A 16,073-nucleotide genomic window follows, 5' to 3' on the forward strand; every position below is an offset into this window, starting at 1 on the left:
GTGCTGTACATTTGAGAGGGACATAATTTACATGTTAAATGGGTGTAAATGTGCAAAATGCCTTTTAAAAGGTTGAAAAGGGGTGCTTCCTGTCAGGCAGCTAAATAAAGTCTGGAATTGCCGGGTGTGCCCAAGAGGCAGTCATCTGTTCAAGCAGGCAAAATCCATTTCCAGGGTAATTAGCCCTGTAATGAAGCAGCGTGGTTCAGCAGATGTGTCAAATGTGTTGGCTTCCCTGAATATTTATGGATTCCGTCAGTGGTTCCTTTGCAACTCACCTGTTTGGCGATCTTGGACAAATCAGGGCCCAGCACAATGTAACAGTGGCAGATCCATGTGTTAAGCACATAGAAAGCAAGTTGGTGGCTGTCTGGCTTTAACACCAAATGACAGGTGAGGAGTCCATCTCTACCTTCCTACAGAGAGCGGGGCTACAGATTGGTGAGTCAAAAGCACGTGTGTGTGTGTTCTGCACTCCTTCTGGGTAAATCCCTGTTCTTGTGACCCCAAAATTAGCATTTCCCACTATTTTTCAGGAAGTTTTGAATGTTTGACATTTTATTATGTTGTACAGCTTCCGGGTCATGTGGCCAGCATGACTAAGCCGCTTCTGAGCCCGGCTTCGGCTGGGGAGGGCGGGATATAAATAAAATTATTTTATTATTATTATTATTATTATTATTATTATTATTATTATTATTATTATTATTCTGGTGAACCAGAGCAGCGCACGGAAATGCCATTTACCTTCCCACCAGAGCAGTACCTATTTATCTACTTGAACTTTGATGTGCTTTCGAACTGCTAGGTTGGCAGGAGCAGGGACTGAGCAACGGGAGCTCACCCCGTCACGGGGATTCTAAACACCGTCCGGGTCCCTTTACCTTTACCTTATATGTACTGGAAGCTGCTCAGAGTGGCTGCAGAAACCCAGCCAGATGGGTGGGGTAATAATAATAATAACAACAACAATAATAGTCCTTGCACTGCGGGATACCCTCCCCTCTCCAATATGTGAAGCATCAACCATCACTGGCATCAGATGCCTTGTAAATACCTGTCTTCCCCCCAACCCTCAGGCTTTTCCTGATCCATGAAGCTCAGTACCTGGTTTTCATTTGCTTGAGTTCCTAATTTGTTTTTATAAGCTTTTATAGTATTGTTTCTTTTTCTAGTTTTATGTTGTTGTTGTTTGTTTAAATGATATTCTTGCTTTTATCTTCCATACCACTTGGAGATTTTTAATTTTTTAATGCTTTAAAATAAATAAATTCTTAAGTATGTGTTTACATAGGGACGCGGGTGGTGCTGTGGGTTAAACCACAGAGCCTAGGACTTGCTGATCAGAAGGTCGGCGGTTCGAATCCCCGCGACGGGGTGAGCTCCCATTGCTCGGTCCCTGCTCCTGCCAACCTAGCAGTTCGAAAGCACATCAAAGTGCAAGTAGATAAATAGGTACCGCTCTGGCGGGAAGGTAAATGACATTTCCGTGCGCTGCTCTGATTCGCCAGAAGCGGCTTAGTTATGCTGGCCACATGACCTGAAGCTGTACACCGGCTCCCTTGGCCAATAAAGCGAGATGAGCGCCACAACCCCAGAGTCGGCCACGACTGGACCTAATGGTCAGGGGTCCCTTTGTGTTTACATAGACATTTTCCTGCAGTTTTTTTAAAAAAGCATTTTAATGTGGAAATGGGACAGGATGGACTTAAGCGGAATAAATGCTAATGTGACAGAGACTAGAAACAGTCCGTGTCAAGTATTTGAGCACTGTGCACAGGCCAGTAGCTGCCACATGTTTTTCAGCCTGGCAGTCTGAACCTTGGCAGGCTTGAGCCCTTGCCATGCTAGCCAGAGAAATAAAGAGTACGAGATGCATATGAGGCGAATAAATAAATAAATACAAAAGAACCTCCTGGTGCATTAAAATGGGATGCTTCAAATTTGGAACACTGAACAGAACTTTGGATAGTTCATTTGGATGTATTTTTGAGTCGTAATTGCGAGGAATTTCAGAGGCTATAATGACATATTGTTCACTCCAAAAAAAGAAAAAGAAAAAGCCACCCCTCATGTGGATAGAATTCACAATTAACGAGAATATGCAAAAATTCTAGATGGCAGCACAATCACTAATTGGATCGATTGTGTGCTATGTTAATGCTACACGACAGAGTTATTTTTGTGAATATGCTTCTCTTTGCAAGAGTTCTTTCAGCAAGTAAGCCCTTAGCTACAAAGCCTAGCCTGGTATTAGGTTGCTTATTTAAAAGAAAATGGTGGATCAAAGGTAGTTGGGTATAGGTAAAGGGACCCCTGACCATTAGGTCCAGTCGTAACCGACTCTGGGGTTGCGGCGCTCATCTCGCTTTATTGGCCGAGGGAGCCGGCATACAGCTTCTGGGTCATGTGGCCAGCATGACTAAGCCGCTTCTGGCGAACCAGAGTAGCGCACGGAAACGCTGTTTACCTTCCTGCCAGAGCGGTACCTATTTATCTACTTGCACTTTGATGTGCTTTCGAACTGCTTGGTTGGCAGGAGCAGGGACCGAGCAACGGGAGCTCACCCCGTCGCAGGGATTCGAACCGCCAACTTTCTGATCGGCAAGTCCTAGGCTCTGTGGTTTAACCCATAGCAGCACCCGCGTCCCTGTAGTTGGGTATAGACAGCTACTAATGGTAAACATGGGATCACCTGGAATGCTGGTGTTCTGAGTCCATACAACTCCCAACATCACTGGGAGTCTTCTTAAGGGGTCTTCAGGTATGGGAATACCATGGGAGCTGACCTGATGAAAGGACCTTCTGGACCTCTGGTGGAGAAGGCACATGATGACAAGAACAGGGTCTGGGTCTGGGTTAGTTCATATAGGGAGAGGAGGTCATTGAGGTACCGTATATACTTGAGTATAAGCCGACTTTTTCAGCACATTTTTATGCTGAAAAAGCCCCCTCAGCTTATACTCGAGTGAGGTGGGCGGCGGCGGCGGCAGAGAAGCGAGCGGCCCTAAAGGAGCCCTTTCTCACTGCTGGTTCGCCTCTCGCAAGGGCATGCGCTGTGCCTCTCCCAACCGCAGCTCCTATGCCTGCTCTTGTGAGTGGCAGAGGTGGCGGAGGAGGGACGAGCAACCCGAAAGGAGCCCTTCTGGGCTGCTCCTTACTCCTCCACCGCCTTTGCCACTGGCGGCCGTGGCGGTGAAGGAATGTGCAGCCGAAAGCAGCCCTTTCAGGCTGCTTGTTCTTCCTCTGCTGCTGCCGCCACCACCAGGTTTGTGGTGTGGTGAACCGGCTTATACTTGAGTCAATAAGTTTTTTGTGCTAAGATTAGGTGCCTCAGCTTATATTCGGGTCGGCTTATACTCAAGTTTATACAGTACAATGGTACCTCGGGTTACATACGCTTCAGGTTACATATGCTTCAGGTTACAGACTCCACTAACTCAGAAATAGTACCTCAGGTTAAGAACTTTGCTTCAGGATGAGAACAGAAATCGTGCTCCAGTGGCGCAGCAGCAGCAGGAGGCCCCATTAGCTAAAATGGTCCTTCAGGTTAAGAACAGTTTCAGGTTAAGAATGGACCTCCGGAACGAATTAAGTATGTAACCAGAGGTACTACTGTATTTTGTTCTAAGCCAAATGTTTCTAAGCCAAATGAAGATGTTTCCAAACATCTTCAGAGGCAGCCCTGCATAAAACGCTTTTCAGTAATCTAACCTAGAGGTTACCAGAGCATAGACAACAGAAGTTAAGCTTTCCCTGTCCAGATATGGGCAAAGCTGGGGCACCAGTCAAAGCTGATGGAAGGCACTCTGTGCCACCAAGGCCACCTGAGCATCAAGTGACAGCAAAGGTCCCCCTAAGCCAGTGGTTCTCAACCTGTGAGTCCCCAGATGGGACTACACCTCCCATCATTCCCAGCCAGCATGACCAGTGGTCAGGGATGATGGGAGTTGTAGTCCAACAACATCTGAGGACCCACAGGTTGAGAACCACTGCCCTAAGCTATGTATCTGCTCCTTCAGAGGAAGTGTAACCCCATCAAGAGCAGGCAACTTCCCATCCATCTTGTCTAGGAAACCACCCACTAACAGTGTCTCAGTCTTATCTGGATTGAATTTTGTTTATTGGCTTTCATCCAGTCCATGACCGAGGAAAGAAAGAGAGTAGGGCTTCAACTGCAGCATCATTTATATCAGTTGGAAAATCCTCCAGAGCTATGTGGAAACCCATTGGATCCATCAGCCTCCAAGGGCGGGCCGTCCTAATTTGTCCCCCACCTCTGCAGAGGGGGAAAGTTGCTGAAAACCTAAATCTCAGCAGGAAGTGATAGGACCATTACAAGGGATTTATGTCAATATCCCCCCACTTTCATATCACCTTCTTTCTGCCCAGTTGAGAATACAAGATCCAGAGTGTGGCCTGCCATGCACATTGGGCTGAAGACATGTTGGGACAGCCCCATGGTCGTCATGGCAGCCATGAAGTCCTGAGCCACCCCAGAGCCAGTTGTCTTGGAATGGATGTTGAAGTTCCCCCAAAACAGCAGTCAGGAAGTCCTCAACATGGCCTCCGATACTAGCTCTGTCAGCTTAGGCAAGGAGACTGCTGGGCACTGAGGCAGGCAGTAAACCAACATAGTCACTACTCACTGTAGTCAATAAAAGTCGTGGCCTCCTTTCACCCACACCTGGGTTGTCATTCTTATTCAATTGTTATGCAATCCCTTTTCCTCTTGTTTCATCTTTTAGATTGCAACAAGGGCAAAGACAGTTCTGCCAAGCTGCTCTGGGTGCATTGTTTGGCTGAGGAGCAGGAATATTTAAAACAAAATTAAGTAAATAAATGTGTGTGTATGCCCCAACATTATGGAGCAGGAGAAAATTTCCAGGAAAGCGCAAGAGAGAGGGGGGGGGGAGGGAGGGAGGGAGAGAGAAATTTCCTTGCATTTTCAAGACAGAAGCTTGGAATGAATGAGTGAATTGAGGATTAAGTTGAATGGGGTGGAAAATTCACCCAAGGCTAGTTTATATTATGATGGATATTTTATTCCTTTTGCAAATTTGGGAGCAATAACCATTTTAAAGCATCATGAATATGCAACAAAATAGTCCAATTCCTATAAGCATTCTGTTCCTCTTCTAAATAATAGAAAGCTGCTACATCTTTCTTGGAATTGGTGGGGGTTCGATTTTTCATGCAATTTAGCCAGACAGATGTCAAATGTTGTGCTTCACATATATTTTTCATACAATCTTTTAAAAACTAAAGGCCTATTATGAATGTGATCTGGACAGCAAATAGCTACCTATTTGGTAGCACAAAACTTTGTCAAGTCCAATCAAGTAATATTTTTTTAAAAACTTATTTACCTCTAACAATAGATTCTCACTTCCCACAGCTGCTTCTGAAAAAAGGAGAGTTTTTGAAAAATGATTTGTCATGTGGCATGGAAGGAGAAGTAAAACAAGTGGGGTGCATTAATGAGCATCTGGGTGGGGTGGCCTATTTGGTTGGTCTGTGTGTCACCTACCCCAGTTCTGCAGTGATGTTCACTTTTGCAAGCACCTCTACTCAATTACTTAATGAAGGAACCTCTATGAATAAACCTCTCCTTACCAAAGGTAGCACAAATCTCTTCTTTATCCTTGCTTAGGAAACTGTAAAGTGCTGCTGCTGAAAATTCGTTCTGCTTGTGCGCAACTGAAGGACCGGCAGGAAACTGAAGAATCTATGTGGTGAAATGCTCTTCCCTAACACTGGTTGGAATGAAAAGCAGGGTAAATGGATGAAACAGAAGGACTGACAATGGCGATATGTGGAAGAGTGGAGATCAAAATTAAGCTGTTGGAATGGGGGGGGGGGGGACACATAGGGAAGACATCCCAGTTTAGCCAGGGGAAAATCCTAACATTGTGCTATTTCAGAAACATGAAAGACATTTAAAGTGAAACCTTAAGATTTTAAGTGAAGTTGTAAAATTTCACTGGAAAATGTTAGGATCATGAGCCTTATTCTCCCCCTTTCTCCCTTCCTTCCTTCCTTCCTTCCTTCCTTCCTTTTTTAACATTGCCCATACCATTGTAATTGTTGTTGATGAATATAGTTTGGAAATGGAATTGTTTAGACTTTTATCAGTAAATGTCAAAATGTTCTGATATTATTCTCCAGACCATAAATTATTGAGATTTTAAATGGGTCAGAGAATAGTATTCACCAGCATTTTGACATGGGCTTATGGGAACTAGTTCTATATCCTTTGTCTCCTGGCTGAAGTGTTAGAAACTGGATGGATAAGTGAAGTTGCAAAATTTCCCTGGAAAATGTTGGGATCATCAAATTTCTAACACTTTGACCAGGAGACAAAGGATACAGAATTAGTTCCTATGAGTCCATGTTGGCTTCAGGGTCACAATGACAACCATCTGCTGCCCCCTTACAAAAAAAGGCATGGCACTATTATTCCCCATCCCCCCATCCACATGCAAAAACAAGCATGAACCCCTTCATCTCACATTGTCTGTCTTACACTTACACATATTCTACCCTTCATCTCTTCTCTTCCCAATTCCCTCTTTGACTGTCATTGTTTCCCCATCTGAACCAATAGGAGCGTTCCCCCCGGAAGTTTAGTTACCAGACAAGTGCAGGTGATTTTTCAAGGCTCACAACATGTAAGGTGCAGAAGGTTAACCTTTTCTTCCTCATTTGTCATCCCCTCCCCACATGGTGGCGCAGGGACGCGGGTGGCGCAGGGACGCGGGTGGTGCTGTGGGTAAAAGCCTCAGCACCTAGGGCTTGCCAATCGAAAGGTCAGCGGTTCGAATCCCCGCGGCGGGGTGCGCTCCCGTTGCTCGGTCCCAGCGCCTGCCAACCTAGCAGTTCGAAAGCACCCCCAGGTGCAAGTAGATAAATAGGGACCGCTTACTAGCGGGAAGGTAAACGGCGTTTCCGTGTGCTGCGCTGGCTCGCCAGATGCAGCTTTGTCACGCTGGCCACGTGACCCGGAAGTGTCTCCGGACAGCGCTGGCCCCTGGCCTCTTAAGTGAGATGGGTGCACAACCCCAGAGTCTGTCAAGACTGGCCCATACGGGCAGGGGTACCTTTACCTTTACCTTTACCTTTACCCCACATGGTAATTAGGAAAAAGGTTTCATTCACATGAATTGGATCTTTTTAAAACAGCAATAACAATATCTAATTGCCACACGAGGGCCTCTGATTTTTCAGTGAGTTGTTGTCAGCCTGTACAAATCACACACCCAAGAAGCAAGTAGGAGGGGAAATATTCTGAGCAGCATTCGGTTAACTAGCTCAATCAGTGGAAGGTGAAAGCCCTGTACAAGAACTTCCACTTCTACAACAGGTCTTCCACCACCCCCTTCTTCTTTTCCCATACCCTATGAAATTTGCTCAGGGTGTCAGGAGAAGATGGAGAGGGTATTGGTCCATCTGGCAAGCTGGAGTTTTTGCACAGATGGAACAATTGGAAAAACATGGCACAGACCTCCGCCCTGCAACATGCTGTATCTATACACATGGAAATGGGCACTTGAGCTTCAGATAGCATAGCTACACAGGGGGGAGTTGTGAGAGAAGTTGCTACCACTGTGACAGTGCATAAGAAAATGGCTTTTATTAATTCACATAGTTGACACATGGAAGAAAGAGAAATAAAGAAACTGTTAGTGCATATGGCTGGGACAATAGCTGGTTCCCTACAACAAATATTACAACCATTTAAAATGCTGTCATATGCAGTAGGCTACCGTCACATGCACGGATAGTTTTGTTGAGCAGTTTTGGCGTCATTTGATTTGTACACACAAACTTATAACAGCTCTTTCAAACAATATAGAAAACATAACCTATACATGTAACACTAATAAGGACTTTAAACAACAGGCGACGTTGTCCCTAACCTACTCCATTTGTCATGTCCCAACAGTTCTTTGTGTAGTAATATGTATGTACTCCTGTTATTTTAGTAAAAAATATATAAACATCCCTACTTATACTTAGGGATGGGGAAGAAATTCGTTTCAGCTTGCATTTAAGGACGAACCTGCCTAATTTGCATTTTCTGAAACAGTATACAAGCCGACACACAGTCATCCTTCGAATTCATACCTCCCCGAATTTTGCTACGCAGTTTCTCCATCCAAGTAATGTGTACAAAAATGCATATACTAGAGTATGCCTAAAAATGCATATATTAGTGAAAATAACATACAAAATGCAGTTTATCTGGGGAAATTGCTTTGCAAAAATGTATATAACAGGCAAAGTTGCATACAAACCTGTGCATATTAGGAGAAATTTGCATCAAAACGCTGATGAATTTTCATGGTGGCTTTTTTAAAATAATAAATAACCACAAACGTGGAGAACTAAATTTAAGACTGAAAAAATATGAGAAACTGACACAACCTCACAATTCTCATGTTCCTTCAACATGTGCATCTGAAGCTGTCCAAACCAAAAGACATTAACTGGCGTGACACAGAAGCAGCTCCCCTACAGTAGCAATAATGAATGAATCAGGCCATAGGTGTGGATAAATCTCAGTCAAGAACAACATCAAAGTTAACCAACTGGTTTTTGGCCTGCCTTAGATAGGATTAGGGCTGAATGAATTATTAGATTAACTACGCTGCAGAACACGACTCCAGCAAAATTATAGTCTAACTACTAGCTTAGACTAGGGGCAGGCAAAACTAAAAACAACCCACCCACCCCAAAAATCTGTAGGTCTCTTCTGGCTTTCAAAGCTCCTTCTCCAGTGAAAAAACTGTTCTCTCGTTTTCTTACAGAATGACACTCTTGTGGACAAATCCTTCTCCATACAGTAGCAGCATGGTGCTAAGCTGTCTGGCAGAAACGTTTTTGTAGAAAGCTTACAAGCCTGTGGACCTTGAGCTACCCGTTGTCTGAACATTTCATAGGCTATCGTACCTTCCATACATCTTGCTTTTTCAAACAATGCACAAGATCCTGTCCTTAATTGGTGACCAAGGAACTGAGCAAGTCATTAATTTAACTTCAGCAGTGCTATAGTAGCAGGTACCCCCAAGCATTCTGCACTTCCCTCTTCGTGACAGACGCTTCGCAAAAAACCCTCCCCCCAAATCCAGTGTACAAAATAGCTTAGTTTTCTGCCTGAGTCTGATAAAATCTTCTGAACTTCTATGTCTCTGTACACTGACAGCAAGCAGGACTGTGGTTACCAGGTTGCTGGGTTCCAAACTCAGGGAACAATGCGGAGCTATTTGCCACACCACTCTCCTTTAGACTGTGAGTCTCTAGTACAGAGATTGATTGCTGCATTTTTATTTGTGATGCTACATTTGCCCTGAGTCTTTAAATGCTGAGGGCTACAAATCTAAACAAACAATGTTTTCAATTAGCCAGGAATTTAAATTGGTTGAAAAAGGCTATAGGAGAGATATGAAATGCGACGAACTTAAAGACAGCGGAAATGCATACTGGGTTATTGTCACCAAGCAGCGAATTTTCAGAACATTCACTTTGAATTCCAGTTTTAAGATATTAGGACTTGCCTGAAACTTCCTTTGATTTTTAATTTAACTGCAACAACCAGAAGTTTATGGTTGTGGGACAGAGAAATAATAACGAATGCTGTACACAGCATGGTTAAGAACTGAGCCACTTCCCCACAGCGGCTGACGAAAACCAGGATAAGAAAAGAATATATTAATTTCTAATATCTCTTTGAAAAAATAATCCATTTAGATTCCCCATTAAAATCCTCCTTTCACTGAGCAACACTCTGGGCACACTTGTTTGATTTTAGTCTCTCTTTGTTATTTTTATCTCCAAGACAGATTAGTTTTTTTGAAACCAGACCCAGCTTTTCCTAATCGTTCCTGTGGTTACAGTAAAGTAGTTGCCCGGTGTGTGTTAGCTGACCATTATGCCTAAAGGCTTGGATATAATAAATCCATCATCTTATTTTCACTAAATTTCAAAACAGCTATTTGTATAAAAACGTCTTTTCATCAATGATCTGTGTGAAGCGTCAAAGCTGTGTTTCTTCCCTGGTGTCCTGTGCAACGGCGTTGCAGAAGCTGTTTTTCCGGCTGGATGAAGTGTTTGGAACATATGACAATGGATCTGGGCGGATCAAATATCTACAAAAATATAGACATACAATTGTCATTAGATTTAACAAGAAAACTCCCAACTGAATTCACAATTATTCCCTATCATAGCTAGTAACAGCACAACTGATATCAATGTATCATGCATACCTTCCACAATTTATTTCAACAAACCAAGATGGCTTGTTGAGCAAGCATTGTTTCCTCCCTTCGCTCCAATTTGGCTTCATGACAATTCCATGAGTAAATAGACAAGATAAATGACATGCAGCGCTGGGTGCTATCGCTTGAAATATCAGGATTATGCAAACTGGAAGCAGTTGTGATAAGTGTGTGGACGCCGAAATATTTCACTCTGCTTAATCCTCCAATTTCAAGCTGAGAATGTTAAAAAAATGAGAATTCCCAGCTAAGCTTTAGAAATAAATGTTCTCTGCTGCATGAAAGTGCAAATTAGAAGCTCGGTGAATTCTTATGTTTTATGTCCTCAACTTACACAACATCGTTCAGTTCAAGTCGTGTGTCTGGAGAAGGATTAATCAGAATATAAGAAAGAGTGTTTTGATGATCATTCATTTCATCTATAGGAGAAAGAGAGGGAGGGAGAGAGAATAATAAAGGATGCATGGCTTGTACTTCAAATGACTCAGACATGAAGGTCATACTTAGACCTATGATGGGTCAAAGCAGACATACCAAAACCGCCACTTTATTTTATTGAAAAGATAAGGAATAAATGAGGTGGTAGGGGAAGCAGAAAGTGAAAGAGAAATACAGTGGTACCTCAGGTTACAGACGCTTCAGGTTACAGACTCCGCTAACCCAAGAATAGTACCTCGGGTTAAGAACTTTGCTTCAGGATGAGAACAGAAATCGTGCTCTGGTGGTGCGGCGGCAACGGTACGGTGGCGGCGGCGCCGCAGCAGCAGTGGGAGGCCCCATTAGCTAAAGTGGTACCTCAGGTTAAGAACAGTTTCTGGTTAAGAACGGACCTCTGGAACGAATTAAGTTGTTAACCTAAGGTAAAGGTAAAGGGACCCCTGACCATTAGGTCCAGTCGTGGCCGACTCTGGGGTTGCGGCACTCATCTCGCTTTATTGGCAGAGGGAGCCAGCTTACAGCTTCCGGGACATGTGGCCAGCATGACTAAGCCGCTTCTGGCGAACCAGAGCAGCGCACGGAAACGCCGTTTACCTTCCCGCTGGAGTGGTACCTATTTATCTACTTGCACTTTGATGTGTTTTCAAACTGCTAGGTTGGCAGGAGCTGGGACCAAGCAACGGGAGCTCACCCCTTTGTGGGTATTCGAACCACCGACCTTCTGATCAGCAAGTCATAGGCTCTGTGGTTTAACCCACAGCGCCACCCGCATCCCTAACCTGAGGTACTACTGTATAAAATATTTGATCATCAATGAAAGTATGTCCCACGTTGTGTTTCACGGAGGAACAAAAGGTAAGTCCTGGTCTGAAATGGTTGAATATTACTCTATTATACTATTTATGAAAGCATGATAGCTTCTGAAAGTCAGTAGAACACGAGACTCTTAATCTCAGGGTTTGAGCCCCACATTGGGCAAAATATTTCGGCATTCCAGGGGATTCAACTAGACCAGTGGTTCCCAATTAGCTAAGTACTGTAGACCTCCTGTTTTTCAAAAGTCAGGCCATGGACTTTTGATTTTTTTCTATCTCTGTGGTAGATTTTGTTATATTAATAGTGCCACAGACCACATGGGGGGGGGGTGTCTGCAAACCACCAATTTGGAACCTCTGGACTAGATTACCTTTGTGGTCCCTTCCAGCTCTTATAATTACATGAACTGAAAAAGCTATATTTAACCAATTATCATTGATCCTTTTATAAGCATTTTAGTAAAAAAATAAAAATTGTTTGTATGTTTGTTTTTAAAAAGAAAAATGATGACCCTGTACAGAAACCTAGCAATGATTTGAAAGTGGCTACCAAATTTGAAATATTCGCCAGATCTTCATTTTCTTAACAAGAAACATATTTTGCTTGGATTTTCGCCGGAATAATTTGGTGTATTCCAAAAACTTGGCCATTTCTTTGCTTATCACTAATTCCAGAAAAATGATGAAGAAATGAAGTAGCACCTGCCCCAATACACAGTTTTAAGGGACCTTATTTCTCTCCATTGAAAGAACTATCCATTTGTACCTATTCCCTGCTTTCTAGAGCTATTTATCTATCAGAGGGTCTGCTCTCTATCCCACAATTTCTAAAGTTCGCTGACGAGCCGTTGGCAAGGGAATGCGACCACTTTCTTTCATCCAATGCATTGATACATAAAATGAAAGTTGCATCTATCTTTAGAGAGGAATGTCCTACCATATCCTGCTGTTGAAAGTCCCAAATGTTTCATTCTGTTTTTCACCAGTTCAGCAAGTTCCTGCCTTTCTGACCTTCTGTAAAGATTCATTCTCTGCTGACTGATTTTCTCTGCAGTTTTCCCCGAGTGCTTTGGCACTTTTCGGCTCAGCCGCCGAGCCCACTGCATACTTTTCCGTCGCAGCAAAGGATGGTCTGACTGATCACTCGATGTTGAGTTACGATGGTTGCTACGGCAGTTAAACGGTTCTTTGTTATCCTTAGTGTCCTCCCATTCTTCCACACTGATGGAAATTTGAGACTAAAAACAACACCAAAACATTCAAGAAGTTAAATCCTTTTGAAAATGCTTTTCCCATTTATCATTTTTTAAAAAATTAACTCAGGACAATGCCTCTTCCCTCCCTTTCATTTCCCTGCCTCCAGTTCCACTATTCAATACAGTCAATGTTTGGCACAGGACACCCATGATATGAATCATGCAAAAGAAAAGCTATGAATTTCTTTGGGGAAACTCGTTGGACCAAACATTAGACAATTGTAGGAAGAACTTGGTTGGGATGGAATCACTTAAGGCCGTATTGCACAAAATTCATGGTGTTGGTGAAAGAGTATGCAGAAGAAAAATAAAGGGCAGAACATGAAGGTGATAGCTAAATCTCACCAAGGCTATCAGGCCAAATACTTTGGCATATTCATTCGATTGGGTTTGCACCTCACTTTTACTTTTGCCTGTTCCAACAACACATCTGCATTCAGCATAGAAGTGAAATAGGTTCACAGCAACCAGAGTCTGAGAAATGGCAATGGAAACAATGGAACAAGCTAGAAGTTTGTTCATCAGAGGGAGACTATTCTGATCCCTGAACCTGTTTCAGATTCAGTTTTACGTTGGGCCCCTGAAGGTCCACAACCAAATGGCACAGCCCAACTGCCCTGGCTCTAAGCTTTTGCTACATCAGGAGAGCCAAGAAGCTGGTGAGCACATGTATCTTCTATTCCATGTGAGGGTCAGAATGAGTAAGCACTGGGCAAAACAGAGTGGAAGCTACAATAGTTCATGAACATAGGCCAGTTCGGCACAATTTCCACATTCACAATGATATATTAATATAATGACAGGCATGGCATTTTGTTATCACTGATCGGGTGTGTGTTCATAATAGGAGAACCTATATAATACAAGAGCAATAAGGTTTCAATGAATTCCTATGCTTTTCGTTTTCCCATAGGTGATGATATATGGGACAGAGTTCCCTGGTCACATTCAGAGTGTGATATAATTCTGAGGACTGGCTTATATTATAAATGAAACGAATGCACACAACATTCATAATTCTATAAAACCACTAGATAGAATGTCTCATTTTGGAATGCCCTGTGGTCTGTATTATACACGATCAGGACTATATGCAATTACTAGATTGCAGTATTAACACATCCCCTTAAATCGGTTTATTAAATTTGTATATCACTTTCCACTAAAAAGTCCCAAAGCGATTTCCCCGCAAGTAAAGAATACAAAAGAATACAGCAATTTAACATGGTGGCGTAGGGACTGTCCAAATGCCCAGAAAAACAAAACATCTTTGCCCGGTGCTGAAATGATTGCAAAGTTGGTGCCTGGCAGGCCACTCTGGGGAGAGCATTCCATAAACAAGGAATGGAGGCTACTACAGAAAAGGTCTGTTCTCTCATTATCACCCTCTGAACCTACATCTGAGGTAGCTCACAGAAACGGGACTCAGGTGACATTATCCAGATCTGAAAAGTTTCATATGGGGAATGTGATCCTTTAGTTTTTGTGGTTCCAAGCAATTCTTAAAAATAATAAATAAAATTTATATACTGCTCTATAACTGCAGGTCTCAGGGCGGTTCACAGGCTTTAAAGGTCAAAAACAGCACTTTAAATTGGACCCTTAAACAATTTGTATTATCTTTGGCTAGAAATTGTTTAATTTACCTATACAAAAAGTACTATTGATTCACTGTGATTTCTGATTTTCATCTAACAGCTCACTATTTTCTTTCTTTAGCTCAAGGCTGGCATGCACCCATGGCCAACTCTCGGGGGGCCACCAGAAAGGGAATGGCTGTTCCACACTCTCACATCACAGACACACTCTCACACACATGACACATGCTTGCACACATACATAAACAGGGCCTCCACCTTCTCAGCTGACCTATATATACCGGGTGAAGAGGAGGTGTTATTGAACCTTCTCCTCTCATCAGATAATTTATCTGATAACTTGGAAGGAAATGCCACAATAGGGCACTGGGCTTCACACACAGCAGTACTGTGTCTAATATATTTCTGTCACTGCTGACAAAATTGGTGGGGTCTTGGATGGGGAGATTAGCCCCCCCCCCCCCAGGGTAAGCTGTTCCTGGTCTAGGCCAAGACTGGGCATATGGAAACATTTGACAAATACTTACTTGTGAAGCCATTTCTCGAGACTGATACAAAGTGAGGGGGGTCAGGCGAAGGGGAAAGAAAACAGAACACCATTCAAACAAGTGTCCAAACAATGAATACAGACAGACAATTTGTAGTGATCACAATATTGGGATTGTACAAATAAATGCATGGCTAGCTGTGTGTGTAGTGTAAAATATTCTTGCAATTTCAATTTGCAATCGTTTGAACAAATGAATGTGGGACTCACATAAGGAATTGTTTCCCGAGTTGCCCTTGACCATCCTATTTGGTAAGGTAAGTTATAGATATATAAAAACATTCTATTCACTCCATGTAACTCAAGTACATATATAATGTACAAACCCTCCCCGCCAAAAAGTCAATGGACATCATTATATGAAGTCCTAAAGCCAGATTTGTGGATCTCAAACAAAGACTTTAGTTATATTGAGTGAATAAAATATTTATTAGAAATCTGTCAATTAATGGTTAGTCTTCAACCATTATAGAGCTGAGACTCACCTTTAATCCTAACCTGCAAAATAGAAACCACGTTTGATTATTATTATTTTTACAGTATCTCTCTCTCCAGATGCTATTTTCCCATCTAACTTTCTCTTTGTCGTTTTCCCCTATTATCTGACTATCCTGTGAAAGAAAAGCAGCAAACAAACTAGTTTGGTGTCACCGGTACACATTTGGCCAGCACAAGTCAGGGATGTACAAAGCCACCCTTGCTCAATCCCAAAATCAATTGAGCTTTTCAAGCATTTGTGTCAAAAGTTCAGTATTAACACTTGATAAGCCCAAGTGATGGGCCACTCCTTGCTTTCCTACCGGCTCCCTCCATCTGTCTGAGGATCGACACCAGATGTCCTGCAAGGGGTCTCCTTTGCTGTAAAATGTACACATGGTTCCATTTTAAGCCAAGCGACTTTGGACCAAGTCCCAGAAATGTAATGACATCAGGGAAGCCATGACAGAAAATTGCATTTCATTTTGAGTCAGGCCCAGATTGAAAGAGGTGCAGCTAGCTCAAAATGGGACCAGCTTTTCTTGTGGCAAAATTTTCCAGAACAAGTCTCACACCACCCCTAGCCCAAGCAACAAAATATTTAATCCCTATTATTTTGTGTTAGATAATGTTTATGCAGTGTTCCTGTTTTATAACTTGAT

At 42.8% G+C, this 16,073-nt stretch overlaps 1 protein-coding gene across 8 annotated transcripts in view; it reads right to left on the bottom strand.

The window, feature by feature from the left end:
* Positions 1-7,618: 7,618 nt before the first annotated feature.
* Positions 7,619-16,073, bottom strand: part of KCNT2 (potassium sodium-activated channel subfamily T member 2) — a 224,314-nt gene continuing 215,859 nt past the window's right edge. For 4 of the 8 annotated variants that reach the window (XM_028732541.2, XM_028732536.2, XM_028732537.2 and 1 more), the window contains 4 exons: positions 14,915-14,935; positions 12,471-12,771; positions 10,615-10,699; positions 7,619-10,148 (listed from right to left, as the gene is read on the bottom strand). In XM_028732541.2, coding sequence (XP_028588374.2) covers positions 10,037-10,148; positions 10,615-10,699; positions 12,471-12,771; positions 14,915-14,935 — 519 coding nt within the window. In that variant the 3' untranslated portion in view covers positions 7,619-10,036. The remainder of the gene's footprint in view (positions 10,149-10,614; positions 10,700-12,470; positions 12,772-14,914; positions 14,936-16,073) is intronic. The other 4 variants (XM_028732539.2, XM_028732538.2, XM_028732535.2 and 1 more) reach the window with 2 other exon arrangements.

This window comes from Podarcis muralis, chromosome 5 (assembly GCF_964188315.1).
Source record: "Podarcis muralis chromosome 5, rPodMur119.hap1.1, whole genome shotgun sequence".
Taxonomy (NCBI): Eukaryota; Metazoa; Chordata; class Lepidosauria; order Squamata; family Lacertidae; genus Podarcis; species Podarcis muralis.